At 38.7% G+C, this 23,953-nt stretch overlaps 2 protein-coding genes across 5 annotated transcripts; one reads left to right on the top strand and one right to left on the bottom strand.

Annotated features, from left to right (window-relative positions):
* Window positions 1-5,047: 5,047 nt before the first annotated feature.
* Window positions 5,048-7,252, top strand: LOC143890047 (uncharacterized). Its single transcript, XM_077394572.1, has one exon. It carries the CDS (start codon window positions 5,580-5,582, stop codon window positions 6,966-6,968), a length of 1,389 nt encoding a protein of 462 aa, XP_077250687.1. The 5' UTR covers window positions 5,048-5,579; the 3' UTR covers window positions 6,969-7,252.
* A 4,819-nt stretch (window positions 7,253-12,071) lies between these two features.
* Window positions 12,072-19,327, bottom strand: LOC143890048 (chorismate synthase, chloroplastic-like). Of its 4 annotated transcripts, none has more exons than XM_077394574.1 (14): window positions 19,005-19,327; window positions 16,342-16,495; window positions 15,812-15,888; window positions 15,624-15,682; window positions 15,420-15,503; window positions 15,021-15,113; window positions 14,452-14,532; window positions 14,231-14,362; window positions 14,006-14,108; window positions 13,776-13,870; window positions 13,281-13,346; window positions 13,066-13,150; window positions 12,664-12,814; window positions 12,072-12,549 (listed from the first exon to the last, which is right to left on the bottom strand). In XM_077394574.1, exons 1-13 carry the CDS (start codon window positions 19,156-19,158, stop codon window positions 12,666-12,668), a joined length of 1,332 nt encoding a protein of 443 aa, XP_077250689.1. In that variant the 5' UTR covers window positions 19,159-19,327; the 3' UTR covers window positions 12,072-12,549; window positions 12,664-12,665. The 4 variants fall into 4 exon arrangements, with proteins under 4 accessions (XP_077250689.1, XP_077250690.1, XP_077250691.1 ...); XM_077394575.1 differs by having other exon boundaries at window positions 12,072-12,483; XM_077394576.1 differs by having other exon boundaries at window positions 12,072-12,470.
* Window positions 19,328-23,953: the final 4,626 nt, after the last annotated feature.

Below are 23,953 nucleotides of genomic sequence, written 5' to 3'. Positions count from 1 at the left end.
CAACGTCCTTTTATTTTATGGGCATGAATTGGAACTCTTGTTATCTACTTGCATCACTGTCTACAAGGCTTAATTAGGGTAAAGGCTCAACAGTCATACCAATATTATTCTTGGATAGGGTTTGGACTTGAACAGAAGGCCTAACATGACGTTTGAAAAGGCTAGCTAGCTGGGTGTTAATGCTTGGAATCTAACTTCTTACGGTAAAAAAAAGGGCGGCCCAGTGCACGAAGGGAGGGCTAGATGACACTTCTTAGGCCCTGTTCGTTTAAGATTATGACAACCGATTGTGAGTGTTAAACTGATTATTGGACTCAGATTTAAACGTAATTTTGAGTCCAATGATCAGTTTCACACTTACACAATCGGTTGTCATAATCTTAAACAAACAGGGCCTTACAGTGTCATAGATTATTATTGTTTGAGGAATGCTAAACTGAAGGGCGCGCTTGGAAAAGCTAGCAGCAAAGGTGCCACCATTGGATCCATGTCACCAAAGTGCATTAATTAATTCTTGTACATTTTCCTTGCTATTATAAATGGACTTTCATTCTTCTTATTATTATTATAAAGGGATCTGCTAGGGACCATTGCAGAAGGCATTTCGCAGAATGGCTGTTACATGAGAGTGCAGCCACCTCACATGAATTAAATGAATGAGACAAAATCTGAGCCTATCATGCAAGTGCAGCCATGTGACAAAATCTGAGCCACATGGCTGCACTTTCATGCAACAGTCATTACGTGAAATGCGTTCTGCGATGGTCCCTAGCAAATCCCTATTATAAAAAATAATGCAATTTTACGAGTTGCTAATTAATCAATCACCACACAAAAATTGAAAAAGCATGTCCGGGGTTTGAGCCGTGTGACCATCTAGTTAGGACATAAGGTCACAAGGTTGAGGTTTTGGGTCCAACCTAGCTTGCCTACCTTTGAAAATGTGGCCCTTTCTGAGTTCTCTATTAAGTCGGAAAGTTGAGAGTCAAACAATTAAAAGTTTAGGTTACTAATCCATGCCTTGGACCTATCAGATTTTATGAGGAAATCCAAAAACTGATGATTAGGCATTTGTTCTTACTCTAAAAGCATCTTATGTGAACATAATAGATTATGTGGGTGCACAAATGCACGTATTAATTATCATCTGATAGCAAAGTTTCTTCATGTAATCTTCTTGATCACTACTCCACATTCCCTAACTTGGGACACCACCATATAAGCTTATGCGTACAAGTGTGGCAAAAATTAATATTCACGACTTATAAATAAAGGGCAATGATAAGTTCGCCCTTTCATTTGCCAAGGTCACCCCTCCTTGGATTTTCATAACTATGGAGTGTGGTAAAAAACAACAACAAACCCAATGCCCTTGTAAAGGAGATCCAATCCCCTCAAATGAAATCCTCCCCGCCCCCCCCCCCCCCGGAGCTTATTTCAATTCTGTATGATGACTCCTCCGGAGTTGAATATTTCAAATTGTAATCTTTCTTCTCTTTAATATATCTGGTTTGGGGTCTGCCTAACCCCTAATTGCCTATAAAAAAAAAAAAACAACAACAACAAACCGTTCAAAAAAAAAAACCCAACAAAGACGGGTCGCCATGGTTAGATAATTTGACACTCCCTTATTTTGTTACTGGTGCTACTATTAGACTTGGCAGACGGGTGGGCCGGGCCGGGTTTCACCCAACCCATACGGGCCCGGGTGATATTGGCCGGGTCACAAATGACCCGGAATCTTACGAGTTACTATTTTGTGAACCCAGACCCCACCTATATGAGCCGGATAGACCCACGGGTCACCTAGTTTTTTTTTTTTTTTTTTGCTGTTTTTTCCCACACTATAGGATGATCCAAACCGTCCATGTGGAGAATCATAACGTAAACAGGTTGTGCCCAAAAAATCATTTCCATGTATAGGATGATCCTAGTCCTCTGATCTAAAAGGAGGAATTGCATATTATTATTTATGAAAACCTCTATAGATCGGAGGGCTAGGATCATCCTATGCAAATGATTTTTGGGGCACAACCTATTTACGTTGTGTTCCATCACATGGACGGTTTAGATCATCCTATGATGTGGTCCGTACAATACTTTCTGAAAAATACAGAAATATAGGGGCATACACCATATAGAATATTGATCATTTGGGTTTTTACAGGCACCCGTGGGTTTCCCAGCCCGGCCCAGTTTTGACGGGTTGGGCTGGGTCGGGTCAAATTTCAACGGGTCACTAATTTAGTGACCCAGACCCGTAAATTACGGGCGGGCCGGGTGAAGCTGGAGGTCCGGGCCACTTTTTGCCAGGTCTAGCTACTATGTTGCACAAAAGCCAGGCTAGCTTAAGGGTTTTGCTTGGCTTTTAGGTGCCACATCAGCAAAACTCCTTGTTTGGCTGCCAATATAGCATTGAAATCCCATGAAACTGCCAAGTTTGTCTCTTGGTTGTCTGGTGATGTACCATCCTTGTCCGCTTCTAATCAAATCCAAGCTAAAAACCAGAAAAGGTGATTTTTTTGCTAAACCGGGATAGCTCAAGGGTTTTGCTTGACTTTTGGGCACCACATCAGCAAAACTCCTTGTTTGCTTGCCAATATAGCATTGAAATCCCAGGAAACTACCAGGGATATATCTTGGTTGTCTGGTGATGTACCATCCTTGTCTCCTCCTAATAAAATACAAGACAAAAACCATAAAAGGTGATTCTTTGCTTGGATTTCTTGGGAATTGATGGGAGTAAAAACCTGCCTCCAATTGGAGGTAGACATGTGGCACCCGTAAATATGATCATCCCATGGGTAAAAGGGTAACTTGGCACCCGTAAATACGATCATCCCATGGGTAAAAGGGTAACTCAACACCTCGTATGAAAAACGCCGCAAGCAACCTTGGAAACCTGCTATTCTAGAAAAAGCCAATAGCCAGAAGATATCTATAGAATTCCTAATTCCTGGAATCTTACTAAAATCAATGATGAAACCCAGATTCTTAGGAATATTGCCTAATCTGGGAGAGAACCTTGACCAAAGAAGAAAGAGCCCTCAAGTGATAACTTTCCTCTTCACTCCGGAACTCTCATTTTATATAAACCATTCAAAGGCTCAAAGGTACATGTTCTGCAGCCAATATTCTTTTTCTCTTACGTATCTGTTGCTGGTTAGGAGTTCAAACTCTGGGTGGTCTTCTGACCATTTGTTCGTGTGCACATGTAGCTCTTCTTCTCTTCCGGAGCCATCTCAGAGTCCATCTAGACTTTGACCACAACGCGACTGATGTTTTTTCTCTCCCCTCTCTTCTCTCTATATTGGTAATGACACCATCTACTACTACTCTACAAGATTAACAACCAAAAACTACTTACCACTATTCTACAAGATAAGTTCCAAGTAAACCCAAGGGTTGTCCCATCCATATTGACTACTTACGTCACTACTCTAGAAGGTAATTTTTTTAATATTTTCTACTTTTCACACACGAAAAAAGATAAACTGAACAAATCCTATTCAATTTTTATTTAAATGGACCTTCAATTTATGACAATATACCTCTAATTTAGCCATAATTAATGTTTTTTCCCTCAAAATCGTGAAAAGAACAAGAAAATCCCAAGAAGAAATTTCCATCAGATGATTTTTCTTATTTGCAATCCAAACACTGATGAAGGTAATTGCAACAGTAGAGCCTAAAGATATGGGTGGCGATTCCCAAAAAGACCTCAGCAAACAATAGGAGATGTAAAACAAGAATGTACAGATAATTGTAGCCTATATTTATTAGGGATTTGTTAGGGTCTAATCGCAAAAGGCATTTCGCAGCTGGCCTGTTGCATGTCAGACCACTTGTGAATGAAGACAATATCTTTTGTCTCATGCACAAGGTGGCTGGTCTGACGTGCGACCCACCAGCCTCGAAATGCCTTTTGGGATGGACGCTAGCATTTGCCTATTTATTATTTTGGTAAATTATTAGTGTCGGATTTGCTAGGGACGCTTGTAGAAATGCATTCCTTGGCTGGCTGTTGCATGAGAGAGCTGCCACCTCAGATTAATTAAAAGAATAAGACAAAATCTGTTGAAAGTTACCTCTCTCATGCAGCGAGCTGCGAAATGCCTTTCGGCCCTAGCAAATCCCAATGTAAATATACTAAAATCTCTCATAAGGAAGTTTTCATACGGTGTAAGCCCTTATAATCCTGTATTTTTTAAAAAGTAATGTACGGACCACACAATAAGACGATCCAAACCGTCCATGTGATGGACCACAACATAAATAGGTTGTGCCCAAAAAATCATTTCCATAGGATGATCCTAGCTCTCCGATCTATAAAGGAACTGCATATTATGGAAACTTCTATAGATCGGAGGGATAGGATCATCCTATGGAAATGATTTTTATGGCACAATCTTATTTACGTTCTGTTCTGTTCCATTGACGGTTTGGATCATCCCATGATGTGGTCCGTACAGTACTTTTTGAAAAAGTAAGGGACTATATGGGCTTTGCCCTTATAAAATCTCCATATTTTTCAAAAAGTACTGTAAGGACCACACAATAGGACGATCCAAACCGTCCATGTGATGGACCACAACGTAAATAGGTTGTGCCCAAAAAATCATTTCCATAGGATTATTCTAGGCTCCTAGCTCTCCGATCTATACACGAACTGCATATTATGGAAACTTCTATAGATCGGAGGGAAATGATTTTTATGGCACAATCTATTTACGTTCTGTCATGTTCCATGGACGGTTTGGATCATCCTATGAAATGGTCCGTACAGTACTTTTTGAAAAATAAGGGAAAATCTCCATATTTTTCTCCATATTTATAAAATCTCCATATTTTTCAAGGGAAAAGAAAGAAAAACCTAACCCTGTCCCATAAGTGGGATTGATGGATCAACGGCTTAGAAACATCCGATCAAAGGCTAGACTTATGTTCCTCTTTCAGATCAACGGATTTGATCACGTTCACGTTCGGGCCACGTGTCTCCAATCTATTTTGATAAGGGGAGTCCGATCCTCTTTGATTACGTCGGCAAAGCCACTCTTTTCATCAGCTTCAGTCACTGAACCAGACAAAAAAACTCACTATTCCTCACAAACCCTAACCCTAATTCTATGTGTGACAGATCTTAGAAAGAAGAATAATGTAGAGATTCCTCACATACAATACCATTCTCCTCAGATGGCACGACCCTTTTTCGAGCCAATGCTTAGAAGAGTTCGAATGAGGGTTTGGTTAGGGTTTCAAAAATCTCAAGGGTTTCTCGTGGGTGCAAATCACACTTCTTCAAGGTTCTGCACTCGTTAGTCTCTGGTAATAATTCCAACAAACTCCCTTTTAATTTGATTTCTCTTCTTTCAATTTTGAAAGAATCCCCTTTGATCTGCTACATTTCCACAATCAAGGCAAGCATTTCGAAAAATCCCAATTCCGTCCAAGCCACGCATCAATTCGACCTAAGATTACTATCAAAATTTGAAAATTCATTGGATTTGAGGTTGATTTTCGCTTTTGAGAGATTTCGAGAAAACCCTAATCGTGTTGAGGTGAGATCTATAAGAAAAGTCATGGATTTCTATAATTCTGAATTGCGAATGCTCCGTGGATTCTTAGTCAGGCGTGTACTTCTCCGTGTGATCATGATTGTGTCAGCAATGGCAATGTTTCCTTTCTTGCAATTTCATTCCCACATTGATCCTATGGAGATCTTTCCTTGGAATTCTAATGACTGTGTTTCTGGACGCAACTTCTTTCCTGGGTTGTTTCTCAAACCCCTCTCATTTTATGGGTTGCCTCTTTTAGAAACTTCTTCCGGTTTGTCTCCATCTCAGGAAAATGTGAATCTTATGGATGATGTGTTTAGAGAACTTATGGATAAGAAACTGTTGAATTATGGTGCAAAAGCTCTCTGTGTCGGTGAGGGAATGGGCCCTGCTGTTTCAATGTTGCGAGAGCTAGGATTTTCTGATGCTTTTGGGCTCATTCGACACCCATTTTTGGCCAGGAAAGGGTTTGTTTACAAGCTCGAATTCCCTGATGATTCCTTTGATTTCGTCTTCTCTAGGGGACTTTATAGGGTTTCGGTCCCTGCTCTCCTTGTGCTCGAGATTGAACGCATCTTGCAACCGGGTGGCGTCGGGGCAATGCTCTTGGGAGTTTCTGGGTATAACCCGGATGGCTTGATTAAGATTACTACTACAATTTCATCATTCTTGAAGAGCTCTGAGATTATTAACGTGCATGGGATCGATTCCTTTGCCTTGGTAGTCTTCAAGAAAAAATCCGATGATTTCAGTTCGTTTGAATATTTTCGCCTTCCTAATGAGTGTCCTTCCGTTACTACTAATAAGCCTTTTATGGGATATTTGGAGCCTCTTGTGGAAGAGAAACTGATAGAACCAGAAAATAACATATCATATCTACCGAAATTTATGGATATCTCCAATAGAGAACGGTTAGTATATATCGATGTTGGAGCAGGGGAGTTTGATAGTTCCAGCATTGCAAAGTTGTTCCTGCCCTTCTATCCAATGCAATCTCGAACATTTGAAATTTATGCAATAGACCACAATGTATCTGTCTTAACTTCCTATAACAAAATACCTGGCATTACCTTTATTTATGATCCTGAACTATCCGAAAAGCAGGCTACTGTTGATTTTGATTCCACCCTAGAAATGGGTTTGTCATCATATTTTCCCTCAGAAAGGTTTAATTTTCTTCGTTGGTTTAAAGAAACTGTGGCGGTAGGCGATTTCGCAGTTTTGAAGATGAACGTAGGAGGGGTGGGATTCAAGCTTCTGCATGGGCTAATCAAGAGTGGAGCCATCTGTCTTGTGGACGAGCTCTTTCTTCGCTGCCCAAACAGTAATGATGTCCGAGTTGCAACAGGTGGAGATTGCTTGCACCTCTTTAAAGCTCTTAGAAGTAGTGGTGTCTTTGTCCATCAATGGTAGGGTGACTGAGCTTCCTTTGAAAGCTTAGGAACTTTGTGGCTTTCTATTGGGGTCCATGTTGCTTTGGGCAGTCAACTATGTTTCACTTCAGGTGATCTTGTTTTAGTTTTCGACTTTGGCTTTATTATCCTAAAGACTGTTAGAATATGCTTGCTATTTATGTATGTTGTGTGAGGGTGACTGAACTTCCTGGGGTGATTTGGAATCTTTGTGTCTATCTATCAGACTTTATTATGCTTTAGGTTATCAACCTTGCTTCACTTCAGGTAATCCTGTTTAAGCTCTTTGCTTGGCTTTATTATTATAATTCATGCAGTTCAATATGCTTCCTGTTAACGTATGTTGTGTGATTATTGTTTTGTCTTGGTTTCATCTTTTATTACACTGAGGAAAAGTAAGCCTTTATCTTAGTTGAGGTCTATACGTCAACATTCAATTCCAATTATTGGGGTTTTATGGATTTCTACCGAGTTTTGTAAGATGTTAAAACTGAGTTAAGCCCCTTAATCCAATCAGGCTCTTAATTGAGCTGACTTGGCAAATCTTTTGTCAACTTCATTGTTTTTGTAGATCTTACCAATTTTGTTTGACATATGCCATATTGTAAACTGGGTTTGAACCAGCTTCTGGACATATTATTAGCTGTGTTTCCTTTTTATGATCTTTTGCAGTTTGTGCATTTACTTTTTCCTGTCTTTTTTATGCTGAATTCTTAAATAGTTTATACTAGCATAGTTCTATGCTTTGGAATTTTTTTGAATGGTTGCTTTCGAAGTTATTTAGTGATAATTTATATTGGCACAGCTATTTGCTTTGGCAGTTGTTTTAGTGATCAGGCACCTACAATTCATAAGGTAGCTTTGTAGTCATTGTTTTTTATTCTGTGATATGTGATATTATATTTGTGCCTAATTTATGTAACACTTGGATTTTCGTGAGTACTCTTCTCCTCATTTGACTCAGCCAACATTTATTCTCATTTGATCATAAAATTTATTTTGGGGCCTTCTGGTGTATTATCTCCAGGGTAAAACTTGAAATTCAGTTCTACTGAGACTCTATTAGAGTCTCAATCCAAGTTGATTTGAAACCTAGTTGAATGCTTATTTCAGTCTAGAAAAGCTTATGTTGATTTGTAGCATAATTACTAATATGAAGCATCACAATTCAAAAAGGAAACTTAAAAATTAGAATATGGACCCTATTACGGTCCTCACCAATTACCAAGGCTCTGCCTTGAAAAGATGCTAAGTTATCTAAAGATCTAGAGTTGGAGGACAAATTGATAGAAGCGGTAATCTGCATCCTTAAGTGATCAAATGAAAATACTTAGATGGAATGTATGGGATCTGGGCTTCCCCGCAAAAAAATAGCCCATGTGAAGGAAATGATTCGAAGTAATACACCTCAGGTTTTCTGCCTCCAAGAGACAAAGAGGAAAGGAATTCAAAGATGTTTGATCAGAAGTTTCGGGTGTAAACCAAGTTTCAATTTTTTGGCCCTAAATGCAGAGGGGGCTTCGCAGAGATGGGAACGGGAGGAGGGGGTTGTCTTTTCGAGTATGAAGGACTTTTCAGGGTTTATTAGAAGATTCACACTAGTTGACCAGCCTCTTTTGTGGGGTCCAATTCAGGTGGTCTAGAAACCCGAGCATAGGCTTATTAGACTAGTTTCTAGTAAGCCCAAATTAGTTGGATATCCTCTTGAACACTTGCCAAAGAACCTTTTAGCCAACCCAGTATCAGACCGTTCCCCCATTCTACTAGACCTGAGGATGGCCTCGTGGGGCTCAACTCCTTTCCACTTTGAGCTGGCCTGGTTGAGGAACCTCAAATGCATGAGAAGCTTGCCTCCTGGTGGAAGGAGGCGAGGGATGAGGGCACAGTGGATGTAAGAATTGGCCAGAAACTGAAAGGGTTGAAGAGAAGCTCAGAAGGTGGGGTACGAGATGAAAAGGCCAACAGGGTGTAAAGTAAAGAAGAGTTGCTCAGCTACATTAGTGCTCTAGGTAGGGAGGAAGAATATTTAATCTCACCATTAAAAAAAATATTTAATCTCCTTGGAAGAGGAAATTCGTTTGAAGGAGGAAGCTAAGGAAGATTGCAGCTGGATGGTATTGCAGGAAGAACTTTTTTGGAGGCAGAGATCTGGAGCCATTTGGCTCAGGGAATGAGACAAGGACAGTCTTACTTCCATGAGATAGCTAGCGCTTAGAGAAGAAGAAATAAAATCATTTCTCTCAGGATCAACAGAGGAATAAGCGAAGATCAATTAACTTTATAAGGTTTTTTTATGCAAAAAATCTATTACTCAGAAGAGACACCTATGCCTATTTCAGAACATTTTTTTTTTCCCGCTGGGGGTACAATGTATGTAGGACCGGATTCTGTATCTTTGGGGGGACCTCTTGTCCCCCATCTGTAGCGGTGTTATTATGGAATAAAATTTTCGTTATCTTTCTAAAAAAAGAAAAAAAAGTGCAGATAGCATAGTATGGAAAAACATTAAGAAAGAACTACCTGGATTTAGTAGGGGGATCCAAATATCCAATTTAGAGTGCGTAAAGGAAGCCGAGCTAGATTATGGACATGTGATATGTGGTGCGGTAAATATATTTACCATCGAAAGACATATTTCTCGATTCATTTCTATTAGCAATGGAGTCCGACAGGATGGTTAAGGATTCCTTTGACAAAGAGCGTGGTCATATCAACTGGGCTATTCCCTTTCGTCTTGCGTTCTTTGATCAAGAGTTTTGAGAGAATGGCTACACTTTTAGAGGAGAGTTTTGTCAAGAGGTCAGGGTGAAATAGTAGAATTTGGATTTGGAACCAAGATGGAGACTTCTCTGTTCGATCTTTCTACCATCGACTCGATCTCTCCCCAGCTCCCAGGATTTGGTAGATCTCCGCTTCGCCAAGAGTCCACGCTTTCATCTGGACTGCTTACCTCAACTAAATTCTCATTGTAGATCATTTACGTAGCAGAACGCGGATCATTATAGACCATTGCGCTCTCTAGATGGAGGTGGTAGGTGTATCGGTTAACCATAACCATAAATTCATTCATTGCAGGTTGGCCAAGGAAATCTGGGCTTTTGTTCTGGTGCTTTTTGAGGTGCAATGGGGTTTTCCCATAACACATGACCTATCTTTTCGAGGGCTGGTCCTTTAGCCTGTATTCAAACCATACAGTAGTATATTTTCTCATTAATAGTTCAATGGGTCAGGGTCCGCGAATAATGAGGCTCATAGATTGGCCTGCCTAGGAATGAACAGCCATTGGCTAGAACTCTTAACTTTCTGTCTTTTTTGTTTGGTATGTCGGGGACCGCCCGGTCCCCGGACCTTTTATTTCTTAGGAAAACCCTTTGATATTCGAAAAAGAAACTTGTAGCTTTTAGACACTTGATTCAAGGCCTCTTCGGATATCACAAAAATCAGTCCTTATTTGCGAATAAGAATATTTTTAGTCAAGCCCCTTCCTATATGGTAAGTGATGCCACCTATATGGAGTATTGACCCACAAAGAAGAATGAGAAAGCAAGGGCCCACCCAGCCCTTGCTTTTGCTATCAGTAAGACAGTAACCCACGCAGCATGTGTGCTATTTAGTGCCCCTTGACAACTCCTTTTGAACTCTGGTTAATATGCAGTCGGCATTTTTGCCTTTGATAGACGAGTGAATGGAAAAATAACTTTTATTGTAGGTTTTTTTAGGCACACTGTTCGTTTAAGATTATGACAACCGATTGTCAGCTTCAAACCAATTATTGTACTCAAAATTATATTTGAGTCCAATAATCGGTTTGGCCCTCACAATCGGTTGTAATAATCTTAAACAAACAAGGCCTTAGTGTGATATGTGCCCGCTATCGACAAAAGTGCCGACCTCTTAAATAAACTTTAGGCCCGTAATAAATCTTAAACAAACAAGGCCTTAGTGTGATACGTGCCCGCTATCGACAAAATTGCCGACCTCTTAAATAAACTTTAGGCCTGTTTGGATGCCGAGAAGATTTGGATTTGGATTTCTCACATTTGCAGCCCTTTTTGCGTTGTGATTTGGATCCCGATCAAATGCTTAGATTTCCAAATCAGCAACTGACAGTGAAAAAAAAACAGATTTACAAATATGCTGCGGAAATAAGTAACCGGCAATCCACAGATGTGGCAGTTTACGTCACCCTCTCCTCCAGTAGGAAGTACCCCCTTCGCTCTCTGCCTATCTCAACACGAGTGGCAAATCTATTCATTTTGTAGTCAAAACTCAATTCCAAATCCAAGTACAAAATATGAGGTATTCCGAAAGGGCATTTATTGAAATTGATGATTATCATAGATATGGTATCTTTTCATATGTTTGAGAGGTGATGAGAGATGTTAGATCTTGTGGCCATCATCTATTGATCAACAACTGGAGATATGATGGGTAAGAAACCTCCATCACTATACGAATTTATGTGTTTTTGCATTTAGGTATCATCTTAGCACACAATGCATTATCTCATTTGGATATTTTCTTAGTACAATTCTTTAACGAAATATTGTAACGTGTATGGTTCCATGGGGTCAATTTATTTCTTTGCGTAGGACATTTTAGGTGGACCCGACCTATATGGTGTTGCAACAGGGGATGCGGCTCTGTGGGGCCTGCATGTCTTTCAACTAAGGGCAAGTTTAGCTACCATGAATTTTTTTTAGCTTATCCAATGGTGAGAGAGTGGGAGAGGGATGGGACGAGAAGGTAAGAAAAACCTGAAAGATAAGGAAACAAAAACACTCCACCCTAATTTAAGCAAGTCTACGACTTCATTACGTCTCTAATGACTCATGGCTGTATTTTCTTAAACATGTATAGCATAGTTTTCATTTAAGGCTACTAATATTTCCACTACCATGTTTTGATAATGAGATGAACTCACCTTGTCCTTTCTTTTTTAATTGGCTGTTGAGAGCTTTTAAGAATCGTAATAGCTTTTGGCAGACAAGGTAAGTTAGTCTCTTTATCAAATCATGGTAGTGCAAATATAAGTAGACAAGAATTGGGTTTAGCATCATATATCAAGAATTAAATGAGCTAAAAACAAGGAACAAACAAAGACGGTCCTGCAACATTCCCACAATTAATTGACAAGATATTTGAAATACTGCTTGCTGGACAATAAAAACTCAATAAATACACTCCTTTTCTCACATACATATTTAGGGACTTAAAAAAAGGACACAATGAATATCAAAAACTCATATTGCAACATTACCCCCTCCTGTTTTTCTAAGCATTAAGGGCCTGTTTGGATACCTCATACTCTGTATTTGGATTTGGAATTGAGTTTTGAGTGCAAAATGAATAGATCCGGCAGCTGATGTTGAGGGAGAGAGAGAGAGAGGGGGAAGGGGGCACTTCTTGGTGGAGGGGAGAGGTTGAAGAGCAAAGAGGGTGTAGGAAACTGTGCCACATCTGTTGATTTCCAATTTCTTATTTCCACAGCGAACTTAGAAATCTGATTTTTTTCACTGTCAGCTGCTTAATTAGAAATCCAAGAATTTGATCCAATCAAAATTACAATGCAAAAATGGTGGCTGCAAATGTGAGAAATCAAAATCAAAATCTTCTAGGCATCCAAACGGGCCCTAAGAGGATTTCAAATCAAGATGTACTAAATTCAGGGAGCAAGGTCAAAAGTTGAAACACACCTTTAAATAGTAAAGCTAGCGGCCTTGAGCTTCGGCATCTGCAGGGGTTCCTGGAGGGCTGGATTGATGGGAAACAGCTCACATTGTGAGTAATGCAACATCAACTGATCCACAATAACCAGGGCGACCATGGCTTCCACCATTGGCACAGCTGTAACACCACCAAACAGAACTCCACATGAATCTCTTTCTTCATAATTAAGGTCCTCTGTTCGTTTTAGATTTTGACAACCTATTGTGAGTCCAAAAAATATTAGTGGACTCAAAATCACATTTAATTTTGAGTCCAATAATTGGTTTTGGACTCACAATCGGTTGTCAAAATCTAAAACGAACAGGACCTAAGTAGAGGGGAATGTTAGTAAACCATGTGCTTCTCTATAGGGAAATTTGGAAACATACCTCGAGGTACGACACAAGGATCATGGCGACCACGTGCAATGAGATCGGTCTCATGTTTGTCTCTGGTTACTGTGTTTTGTTTCCTCTGCAAATCATCACATAACATCCCCACAAGCAAAAAATTGAAAAAAAAATCAGCACGGTAACGAAAGGGAAAAAGGTTTAACATGATAGGAAAACGTATAAGAAATGCAGTACAGGAAAACCAAACTTACTCCAATTGTAGAAGTTGGCTTGAAAGCTACTCTCATGGTTATTGTCTCGCCGTTGGATATTCCTCCCTGCACGTAAAATAAAAATAATGTAAGCCTAGCCAAGTCAAATAATGGCATTTTAATGGACTCAGTTTCCGCAATATTGATGAGTGAAAAGCTACTGGTAAAGGAAATTCCTCAAATGTCATCTCATGGGCCCAAAGAAACTCCTTGGGTTGTGTGGTAGGATAGCACCATCCCTTGGATACAAACCAAGATCAGCCAATGAGATGGCAATAGAGTGGTGAAGGAAGGGGTGGATAGAGAATCATGGGTAGTAGGAGATGGGGTGCCACTGTAAATTGTAACACCATTATATGGGACTTCTCTTTGAGTTGTTTTGTTGTGTAATGGAACATCTCGTCCACGCTTTGTAATATTTTGTTGAGCAATAAAAATCAATGTTCACTTTAAAAAATGACATTTTAAAGGAATGATGGAAAAAATGAAATTTACCTGTATTCCACCTGATCGATTAGTTCTAGTTCGGATTCTCCCATGCTCATCTGTATAGAACTCATCATTATGTTCACTCCCCATCAAAAAGGTACCTACATTAATTGAAACGGACAAACAGAAACCAAATGTGAGCCCACAAACTAAAACAAATATCATCTAAAAGATAGCAGTTCGGATGGCTGGTAGCCACTGAAGGCAACAGATGATTAAAGAGTAGTTTTCTATACCAGCAAATCCACTCCCAAATTCAAATCCCTTAGTTGCTGGTAGTGACATGCAAGCTTTAGCAAGCTCAGCTTCAAGCTTGTCAAAGACCGGTAAGCCGAGCCCCTGAGGTAAAAAGGCAATTATTCTTATTGTTTGACCTTTTGTAAGAAAGTTAAAAATGTCCACAAAATGGAATAAAGGTTCACGATTCTACACTATGAAATGAAATTGGGTTGAATTCTTACACGTGGAACATTCCGCACTACACATGTCACAACACCCCCAACAGAGTCCCCTCTCACTCGGACAACATCAATGGCACTAATCATTTTCTCAGCATATTCAGGATCGGGGCACCTAACAATATTACTTTCTACCTGGAAGAACTTATATAAGATTAGTTAAACTTGCAAAAATGCACTATGAGAAAAGCCTCGGCAGATAAAACCGATATTTTTCAACGCACCTGCTCCAGTGTCACAGTCTCGTTGTCAACTGCTCCCTCTGGAAGTACAACTTTATGCACTTGAGAAACATATGCCAGAATCTGAATAACAGAAAAAGGATCAAAACGAGCAATTATGTGCGAGCAAGTGTACTTTTACTAATCAGTGTCTAACCTACTAGATGCATTGGTTGTGATTAGGATTCATTAAATGTAACATAAAAACATGTTCAATTGGAGAAAATAAACATGTGGTAGATTAAAATATCATCCATAGCCTAAAATCAGAATTTAAAAATTGTCCCTAGGGTACTTATTTTCTAGTCATACAGTATGTGGAAACAAATATCAGCAGTTGCATAAAGATTACTGCATACATGCTAGCTAAATATACACATACGATATCAAACAATATAGGCATTGAATATTAGATACATCAATTTATAAAATAATTCTAGATTTGTGGCAACTTCCAAAAGAAAATTTCTAGAATTGTGGTTAAAGTAGATGGGTACAAGGCATGCATTTCAGTTCTAAACTCGGTATCATTTTTATAGGAAGTAATGCCAATGATAGTGTAATAAGCTCACCTCAATTCCTGACTTAAGCTTGAGGATCTGCTTTGCAACAGCTCCAGGTATAACTCTACCAATGGTTTCTCTCGCTGAAGATCTGCCGCCTCCCTATACTCCAGGTATGAAACCGGTTTTATTAGCATGTTAATACATCCATGAATTTACTAAATTTTTTTTTTAGAAAGATAATAATATTTGTATGGACCTAGTTTTATTAGCTTGCTCATACATCCATGAATTTAGTGATTTTGTTTTTCGAAAGATAACAATAAATTTTTGTTTTTGAAAATTAAAGATAACAATATTTATTGCCAAAATTCAATGAATTTAGTGATTTAGCTCCCATTAAATTAAAAAATTGTCTTCAGTCCTGATAGTGGAACTATAATTTGATTGATAGCAAAATGAGGGTACCTGCACTGATCTCACACCATATTTAAAATCATATGTTGCATCAGCATGAGAAGGCCTATATGCTTGTGACATTTCACTATAATCCTGTAACATTTTGAGGAGGCAAAGCACCATGAAGATAATAATAATAAAATAAATGATGAGACATTTAGATTACCCTCATATTATAGAAACACAGTTCCTTCCTTGGGGGTTGATACTTACATTTCCTCTTTGATCGGTATTTGGTACAAAGACATGAATTGGAGTTCCTGTAGTCATTCCTGCAGCACATCTTCTGCATCAGTTTCAATTGTTTATGGGAGAATATCATATACAGAACATGCTTGGCCGATGAGAGATATTTACACGAGGAAAGAATGCCTAAAATGGAATAACCAGGAAGATCTAACCTTCAGAAACGCCAGAAAAAATCCGGCATGTATCAGTCTCTTTTCTGGGGGTAGTTATTCGACTCTGCCCTGGCCTCCTGGGAACAGCAGTAAGTTTATTAGAGTGAAATACATGGAAAAATTTCATTGGCCCTGGTATTTAGATCGCATAAATAGGGTAAGGTATGAGGCAGTTGGATGCTGTTATCATGGTTTAAAGTTCAGTCTAATGTTTATGGTTATTTTTCAATCTTGAAAAAGGTATTGGTACTGTCCCGTTGTATCCATTGATAAACCAGAACAATAGTGATACTATTGTGAATACCTGAATTTTCTTTATTTATCGTAAATGATGATGTAATGGGTTGCCACTATTGTTGTTATTTATCGTGAGACCCGAAATATTGTTTATTATTGGACCATAAATAATAGTTAAACTATAGATCACGGCAACAATATTACACTCTCCATAGGTGTATGATTCACACAAAGACTTAATACTAAATAGAGTTACATCAGTTTGTGACGGAATGACTGCGCCAAAGAATTACCTCCTATCAAGGTCTACTTGAAGTTCAGCTTCTGAAATGGGAATTCGAGGAGGACATCCATCAATAACACAACCAACACCACCTCCATGAGATTCACCATATGTTGTAACACGAAACAAGGTCCCAAATGAACTTCCAGTACCAGCCTGTATCTCTGGCATTTCAAGAGAAACATGTAAGATTTTAAACAATTAACTTATGAATACAGAATATGATTTAGATGAAGATGGAAAATTAGCAAAAATATAAAAACAGTGAAACATAACATGTCTGACAGAATATAAACAAATTAAATGATGAAATAACTAGAAATTGATTTATGAAGGTAACAGGACTGAAAGAAAAAACAGCAAGAACTGGACAATACAAGCATATCGCAAGATAAACTTGGGAGTTGGGACTATGTCCTAACTCCTAAATATGACATCTTCCTGCTGACAGTAACACCTGATCTCCTCCCAAGGGCAAGTACAAGGTACAAAACCCAGATAATCTAATTAGGTTCCATATCCATAATATGTCCATGTCTTATGCTTAAATACTAAAGTTGAACATCATATGCTTAACTGTGTTGGTTCTTTCCTGTATGTGTGTATCATGGTACAAGTAGGACTTTCGAAGATATTAGAAACTTCACATTAAAACTGTACATTGAGCTAATCCAGAGAAAAGAAATCAGAGTAGCTAGCTTTCTAGAAAGAGTGATGCTAATGGCACCAATAATGTGACCGAGTGGGAAACCCATCAAATCTTCATCGCCACATGGCCTAGAAAGCAAGGGTGTTTCATTCATTTTGAAAATAAAATTGCTACGTTCTCTGATTTCTCCTGTCCACACATCATAATTTGATTATCGGGTAATGAGTCGGTTATACACCCAGTGTTCCATATCAGTTTCCTTGTAGGAATTAAGTTAATTAGTTATAAAAAGGAAGAAAAGGAAAAATAAACTAGATTAGAGCTTCAAACGAAATATGAGAAATAAATGGATTTTAATCAGTGTATCATCTTGTTTTAAATGGATCAGAGTCATATGAACATAATGAGTATCAAAACAACAATTTTTTTTGAAAGGTGTCAAAACAAAAAAATTGAGAAAGAAATTCTGCATTCAAGACAAAAAAAATTCCTTAGTATGGGGGCCGGCTCTAAGGATCATGTGTCTCCCAAGCCCCACCAATTGCACAATTTCAGCTTGTGTATTCTCTTTTCCCTTGCTTGTTTTTGAGTTTGTCTTCAAGGGTATCATAACCCTGGGTGTTCTACCCTCTTCCTTAGACATTGTTCTAAGGATTGGGCATTGGTCTTGTTCCTGATATTGTATCATCTTTCTTTATTTAATATTCTCGTAGGGGTCCGCTTAACCCCAGCTTACCCATAAAAAAAAATCCATTAGATAAAAAGGAATTCGGAATTTGACTAGCTTCTAGGCATAAAAAAATTTCAACTTAGTCAGATTCGAAGCTCCATAAAAAAATGGGTGAAAACTTTCACAACATAGAGCGGGAATTCCAGTAGAAAGGTAAAACAAGGGCCTTGGTTTCGGATTAACAAATATAAATCTGAATCATGAACTTAAAGTATATGAAGCAGGATCTAAAGTAGTTTTAAATACAAACGGTTTATCAATTCAGCATCCTAGATCAAAACGCTTGGATGAAAATTGGAACAAAAACCAAGCTTTGGAAGAAACCAGAAACGTGTAAATGAGTAGAAGATCGAAGAATAATCCCATAGCCTAGATAAAAATTTTGAACTGAGACTTGAATCAAACAGCAAGATTTCCAAATTTGCCAAATCAGAATCGGAACTAGTTGTAAACAGTAAGAATTGAAGTATTACTAGATCATAATCTTCAGATGGATAGTAAACCAGACGGCCTAAATTTTACATAAGTAAAAACTCCAAACCTTTAGCGATTCAAGAGATTCAGATAAACAGCTTTAGAGAGACTTAAATTTTCACTGAAAGCAGATTCAAGTAATCGAACCGAAATCCAAAGCAAGATTCCTTTGACCAGTTACGTAAATCTACATCGAATTAAATACACAGATTTCTAAGAAATCGGATTATTGAGCAACTGAACAGAATTCGAACTTTTCCTAAACAAAATACACAGATCAATTCAGATGAGTAGATCAAGAGATTCAGATAAAAAGCTTAAGAGAGACTTAAATTTTCACTGAAAGCATATTCAAGTAATCGAACCGAAATGCATAGTAAGATTTCTTCCAACAATTAGGCCACGTTTGGATACCAACAAGATTTAGATTTGGATTTAGTTGATATTTTGAACTGAATCAGATCCTTTAGATTTCCAAATCAGCTACAACAGTGCAAAAAATTCCGATTTTCAAATCTGTTCTGAGAGACATTATTTGGAAATCAATATTTGTGGTAACTTCCTTCACCATCGCTGCTCATCGACATTACTCCAGCAGCAGCAAGACATCCCTCCCCCTCTCTCTCTCTCTCTCTCTCTCTCTCCCTCTCTCTCTCTCTCTCTCTTAAAGCATGATCATGAAGATGATTGATGTGTTTTGTATCCAAAACTCAAATCCAAATCAAAATACAAATGCAGGAGGTAATTCAACATCGAATAAATTCTCAGATGATACGAATAGGATAAAGAAACAGGGGGGAAAGATGGATCGAGAACTCACCTAGCTTTCTGGGAGCATCAGTGCGTCGTCCAATGGAGATCTGAACGGTGGGAGACGATAATCTCTTAAGATTTGAAGCCTGAAACTCTAGACCAGAGCCACCATCAGTTCTCGTAGGGTTGAGGAAGGTTTTGGAAGAGAGAGATGAGGCCATCGTCGCAGTTGGGAATTGGCAAAAAGAGGAATGTTTGAAGGCGAGGGTTGGATGGAGTGTTTATATAGGCACGCTTCCCTCCACCTACCCCTCTCTCTCTCTAACCTCAACCAGTGTTTCCTCCACCAACCCTCCTTCAATTACCAACTCTCCTCTGTTACGGGTCCCGCCTGGGGTGGAATAAATTACTTTGATATTTTAGAGCTGATATTCACGCCCCCTGTAGGCTATTTCCCCGGCTAACGTTTTCCCACCATTTGACCTCTCTCTCTCTCCAGTTTCCACACACACACAACAGGAACAGTTGGTGGGCCCAACAGAAACCGTTGGTGGAATGGTGGGCCCATCTTTGAACAACGTAGGCCCCGCCCATACCACACCATAGGATAATCCAAACCGTCCATTTGATGGGCCATAAACGTAAATAGGTTGCGTCCCAAAATATTATTTTCCATAGGCTGATCCTAGCCCTCCGATCTAAATAGAAACTACATCTTATGCAACCTCTATAGATTGTAGGGTTGTGATCATCCTACGGAAATGATTATTGGGGCACAACCTATTTACATTGTGGCTCATCAAATGGACGGCTCGGATCATCCTATGGTCTGGATGGTACACTTCATTTTCAAAAATATGGGTGGGGCCTAAATTGGTACGAGCCACACCATAGGATGATCCAAACCATGGACGGCTTGGATCATCCTATGTTGTGGACGGTATGCTTCAATTTGAAAAAAATATCGGTGGGGCCTATGATTGGGCCTTAATGTTACTGTACGACCAACTCCATAGGATTATCCAAACCATGGACGGCTTGGATCGTCCTTTGTTGTGGACGGGCCTTAATGTTACTTTACGACCAACTCCATAAAATGATCGAAACCATTCATTTGATGGGCCATAATGTTAATAGGTTGTGCCCAAAAATCATTTCCATAGGATGATCACAACCCTACAATCTATAGAGGTTGCATACGATGTAGTTTCTATTTAGATCGGAGGGCTAGGATCAGCCTATGGAAATGATATTTTGGGACGCAACCTATTTACGTTTATGGCCCATCAAATGGACGGTTTGGATTATCCTATGGTGTGGTATGGGCGGGGCCTACGTTGTTCAAAGATGGGCCCACCATTCCACCAACGGTTTCTGTTGGGCCCACCAATTGTTCCTGTTGTGTGTGTGGAGAGAGAGAGAGAGAGAGAGAGAGAGAGAGAGAGAGAGAGAGAGAGAGAGGAGAGAGAGAGAGAGACCGGTCAAATGGTGGGAAAGTGACATATACGTTAAATCCTAACGTTTAACGTTAGCCAGCCGTCGGGGGGGGGTGCCCTTTAGAGAATAAGATTACATCTTACCGCATCTGCATCTGATATATTTAGTAGTTAGGATATTCTAGGATGCTAATTTAGATATTATTATCATACGATCTTTCAAGATCTTCCTATCCTTATCTGTAAGTGCTTTATATAAGCACATATTACATTTAATAAAAATCAATGAAAAAATCATCATAAAAATTGTGTCTTCTTGCACAAAGGATGACTGATCCTTCCCTCGAAGTGGATCAAGATGCTGATCTTCCCTCTAAGGAGATCAATCACGTTACGAATTGTTCGGGTTCTTAACATCCTCATTCAATTACATAGAAATTAGAAAACGTGGTTAAAATTTACGATGTTTTAAAAAAGGGAAATGATATAACCACTACCACTTTTTGATGATCGCACTCCTAACATTATTATAAAGTACTCTCACGTTATTATAAAGCCATAGGATGATCCAAACCGTTCATTAGATGGGCCACAACCTAAATAGGTTGTGCCCCAAAAAATCATTTCCGTAGGAGTGACAAATTTAAGAATTTCACTAATTCTTGGATGCTTTACAAAGACAATCAATCGAAATTTAGAGAAGATTTCACTAATTCTTGGATACTTTTATAAATCGAAATTTAGAGAAGATTTCACTAATTCTTGGATACTTTTATAAGGTGATGAATGTGTTCTTATATAGAGCACTTACATGATAAACATGGAATGTAATTAAGATAATTATAAAAAAAAATAATCCTAATCAAATCTACTTTCCTAATCTCTCTTGCTTGCCTCTTCGAATCCACTTACCTAATTTATCTAGTTGCCTTGTTTACTCTCTTCCTCTAAGATGATCCAAAGTGAAAACTGATGATCGGAACAGGTTATTAAAAATGCGGCTAAAGCGTACGATAACGGTGAGATCTTAACCCATCCAACCGTTGGATCCCACCATTTCCATAGGTTAGGATCAAACTATGGAAATGATTTTTGGGGCACAACCTTTTAGGCTGTGGCCCATCGAATGGACGGTTTGGATCATCCTATGGTACGGGCCATACCGTACATTTTAAAGTGATGAGTGCGATCATCAAAATTACGGAAGTGGTGATATCATTTCGCTAAATGCGGGTGAGAGCGAGAGAGAATCCCCATTCAAAGAGAGAGAAAATTAAATTAGTATATAATTGGTCAGATTAAAAAACATAAGGATTTGGAAGCCAATTTTGCGGAAAGATAGTTCGCAGCTGGCTTTTGCATGCGAGAACAACCACATCAGATGAATTAAATGCGTAAGACAAAATCTGCCCAAAAGTCAACAATGTACGGCTGTTCTCACATGCAAAAGCCAGCCACGAAATTGCTTTCTATTTAAATTTCCTAGCATGCCCCAAAAACATACAATCATATTTTGAGTCTCATAAATTAAGGGAAATGATAAATGCGCCCCTTTTCATCACTTGGGACACCCAATTGCAGTGTACGTGGCCATTGAATCCTTTTTACGTGAAGTACATCAGCCCCTCTTTGATACACTGCTGGGTGTCCCAAGTGATGATCCAGACCGTGAATAAGATGGAACGCAATGTGAATAGGTTGTTCCCTAAAATTCATTTCCATAGGATGATCCCAATCCTCTGATCTATAAAGCACTGCATATCATAGAAACCTCTATAGATTGGACGGCTAGGATCATCCTATGAAAATGATTTTGGCTAACAACCTATTTACGTTGTGTTCTGTCTTATGGACGGTTTTGACCATCCTATGATGTGTTCCGTACAATACTTTTTGAAAAATAAGGGACCGTAAGGGCTTACACCATATAAAAACTAGGGAGGAAGGAAAAGGAGTTAGAGCATCTCTCATGTGGTCAGCCCCTCCTAGTAGGTGAATCAATATAAATTTTGTTGATAATTCCAAGGGTAAATCAGGCCGAGCTGGTGTGAGGGAGAGTTTTCCATGACTCAAATGGGAACGTGTTTATGACTCCAAAGAAGCAGAGGCAAGGGATCTACTTTACTGGGTAAAGATCTCTCTCTCATCTTTAAGTGGACAACCATCATTGAATGAGATTCAACAAATGTGATTGCATAGGCAAGTAAAAATTCAAAGAGGTTGTAGAGATTAGCTAGTAATCCTAAATTAATCTGTAACTATAGCATAAACTTAGATCGGCAATTGAGATGGAAAAAAAACTAGCAAAGAGGGGAAGAGTTGGTAATCGACAATTCATTTCCATTATAGGTGTTTCGCCACATGTTGAGGTGGACTGTGGTGAACAGATCTCTGCTGGATGGATTCGGCAAATTGGGCTATTGAAGAGTATTTTAGATGTATAGACTGTATTTGGTACCCCTATGTTCTTTTGTTTTGTTTTCTGGTAGTAATTTCTACTGTAATTATGATTGATATATTATTTTCAAAAACAAATACAGCCGAGCTCTAGAGAAACACAACCAATCAATTTCTCTAGAGCTCGGCTGTCTGTCTGTCTTTGAGTTATTGATAGGGGTACTCCAAGGTTTCAAAGAGGAATATCCCCTCCCTCACACTTTCTTTAGTATTAAGGACTCGATGGTGCATGTTAGACTCCTAAGGTTTCCCATGTGTTTTATAGAAATGGTCATTATGCAGCTCGAGAAAAAAATTTCTACGGTGTTGATGTGAAACCAAGTAAGACTGACAAACTTGCTTCTCCTATTGTCTAGATGTTGGCTTCTGTGTTCAAAATGCACACAAGCTCATCTTAAAGGTTGTTAAAGTCTATTAAGAAGATAACAATGTCTATTGAGCATTTCTTGTGGTGATCAATCTTAATCAAAGGTGCAAATTCTCTGTTTCGCATGCCTAATTATTGTTGAGGTAATTGACAAATATACCATGAAAAGTTTATGTCAATTGATTGGATGCCAACAATGATTTATGACCGTTGAAAACAAAAATCCAACAGAGTTCCTTTAACAAAGTGATGATGACAGATTGAAGTTTCAAAAAGAGGAATGCTTTTTGTGGCCATAAGGAGAGAGGGGCTTGGTATTTAGAAGATTAATGAATTTTAGTAATGGAAGGAAGGGCTTGTTATTTAGAAGATTAATGAATTTTAGTAGTCCTCGAAATAATGATGACGTCTATCCTTAGGCTGGTGATCTTTAGAGCTGATTTTTATTGCCAAAAATGAATTTTAATAGTCCTTTAAATAATGATGGCGTCCATCCTTGGGTTGCCGATATCGCCGATCTTCAGATATGAGTCTTATTGTTGAATATGCTAGTTTTATGAGATCTTATTGTTGAATATGCTAGTTTTATGAGATGTGTTCTAGTTACATTATAAATAAAATCTTTATCCTCTCTCTCTCTCTCTCTCTCTCTCTAAACCAAAAAAAAAAAAAAAAAAAAGTTTAATGAGATGCGACTCTATGTGGTAGTAGGAAGTTTGTTGATTCTCATCTCTGGATATGTTGGTAGCAAGCATT

Source organism: Tasmannia lanceolata, unplaced genomic scaffold (genome assembly GCF_043159265.1).
Source record: "Tasmannia lanceolata isolate RefF3 unplaced genomic scaffold, GAP_Taslan_0.1 ptg000013l, whole genome shotgun sequence".
NCBI lineage: Eukaryota > Viridiplantae > Streptophyta > Magnoliopsida > Canellales > Winteraceae > Tasmannia > Tasmannia lanceolata.
Note: the sequence above shows the minus strand (reverse complement) of the source record. Positions and strands in the feature narration are given on the sequence as shown.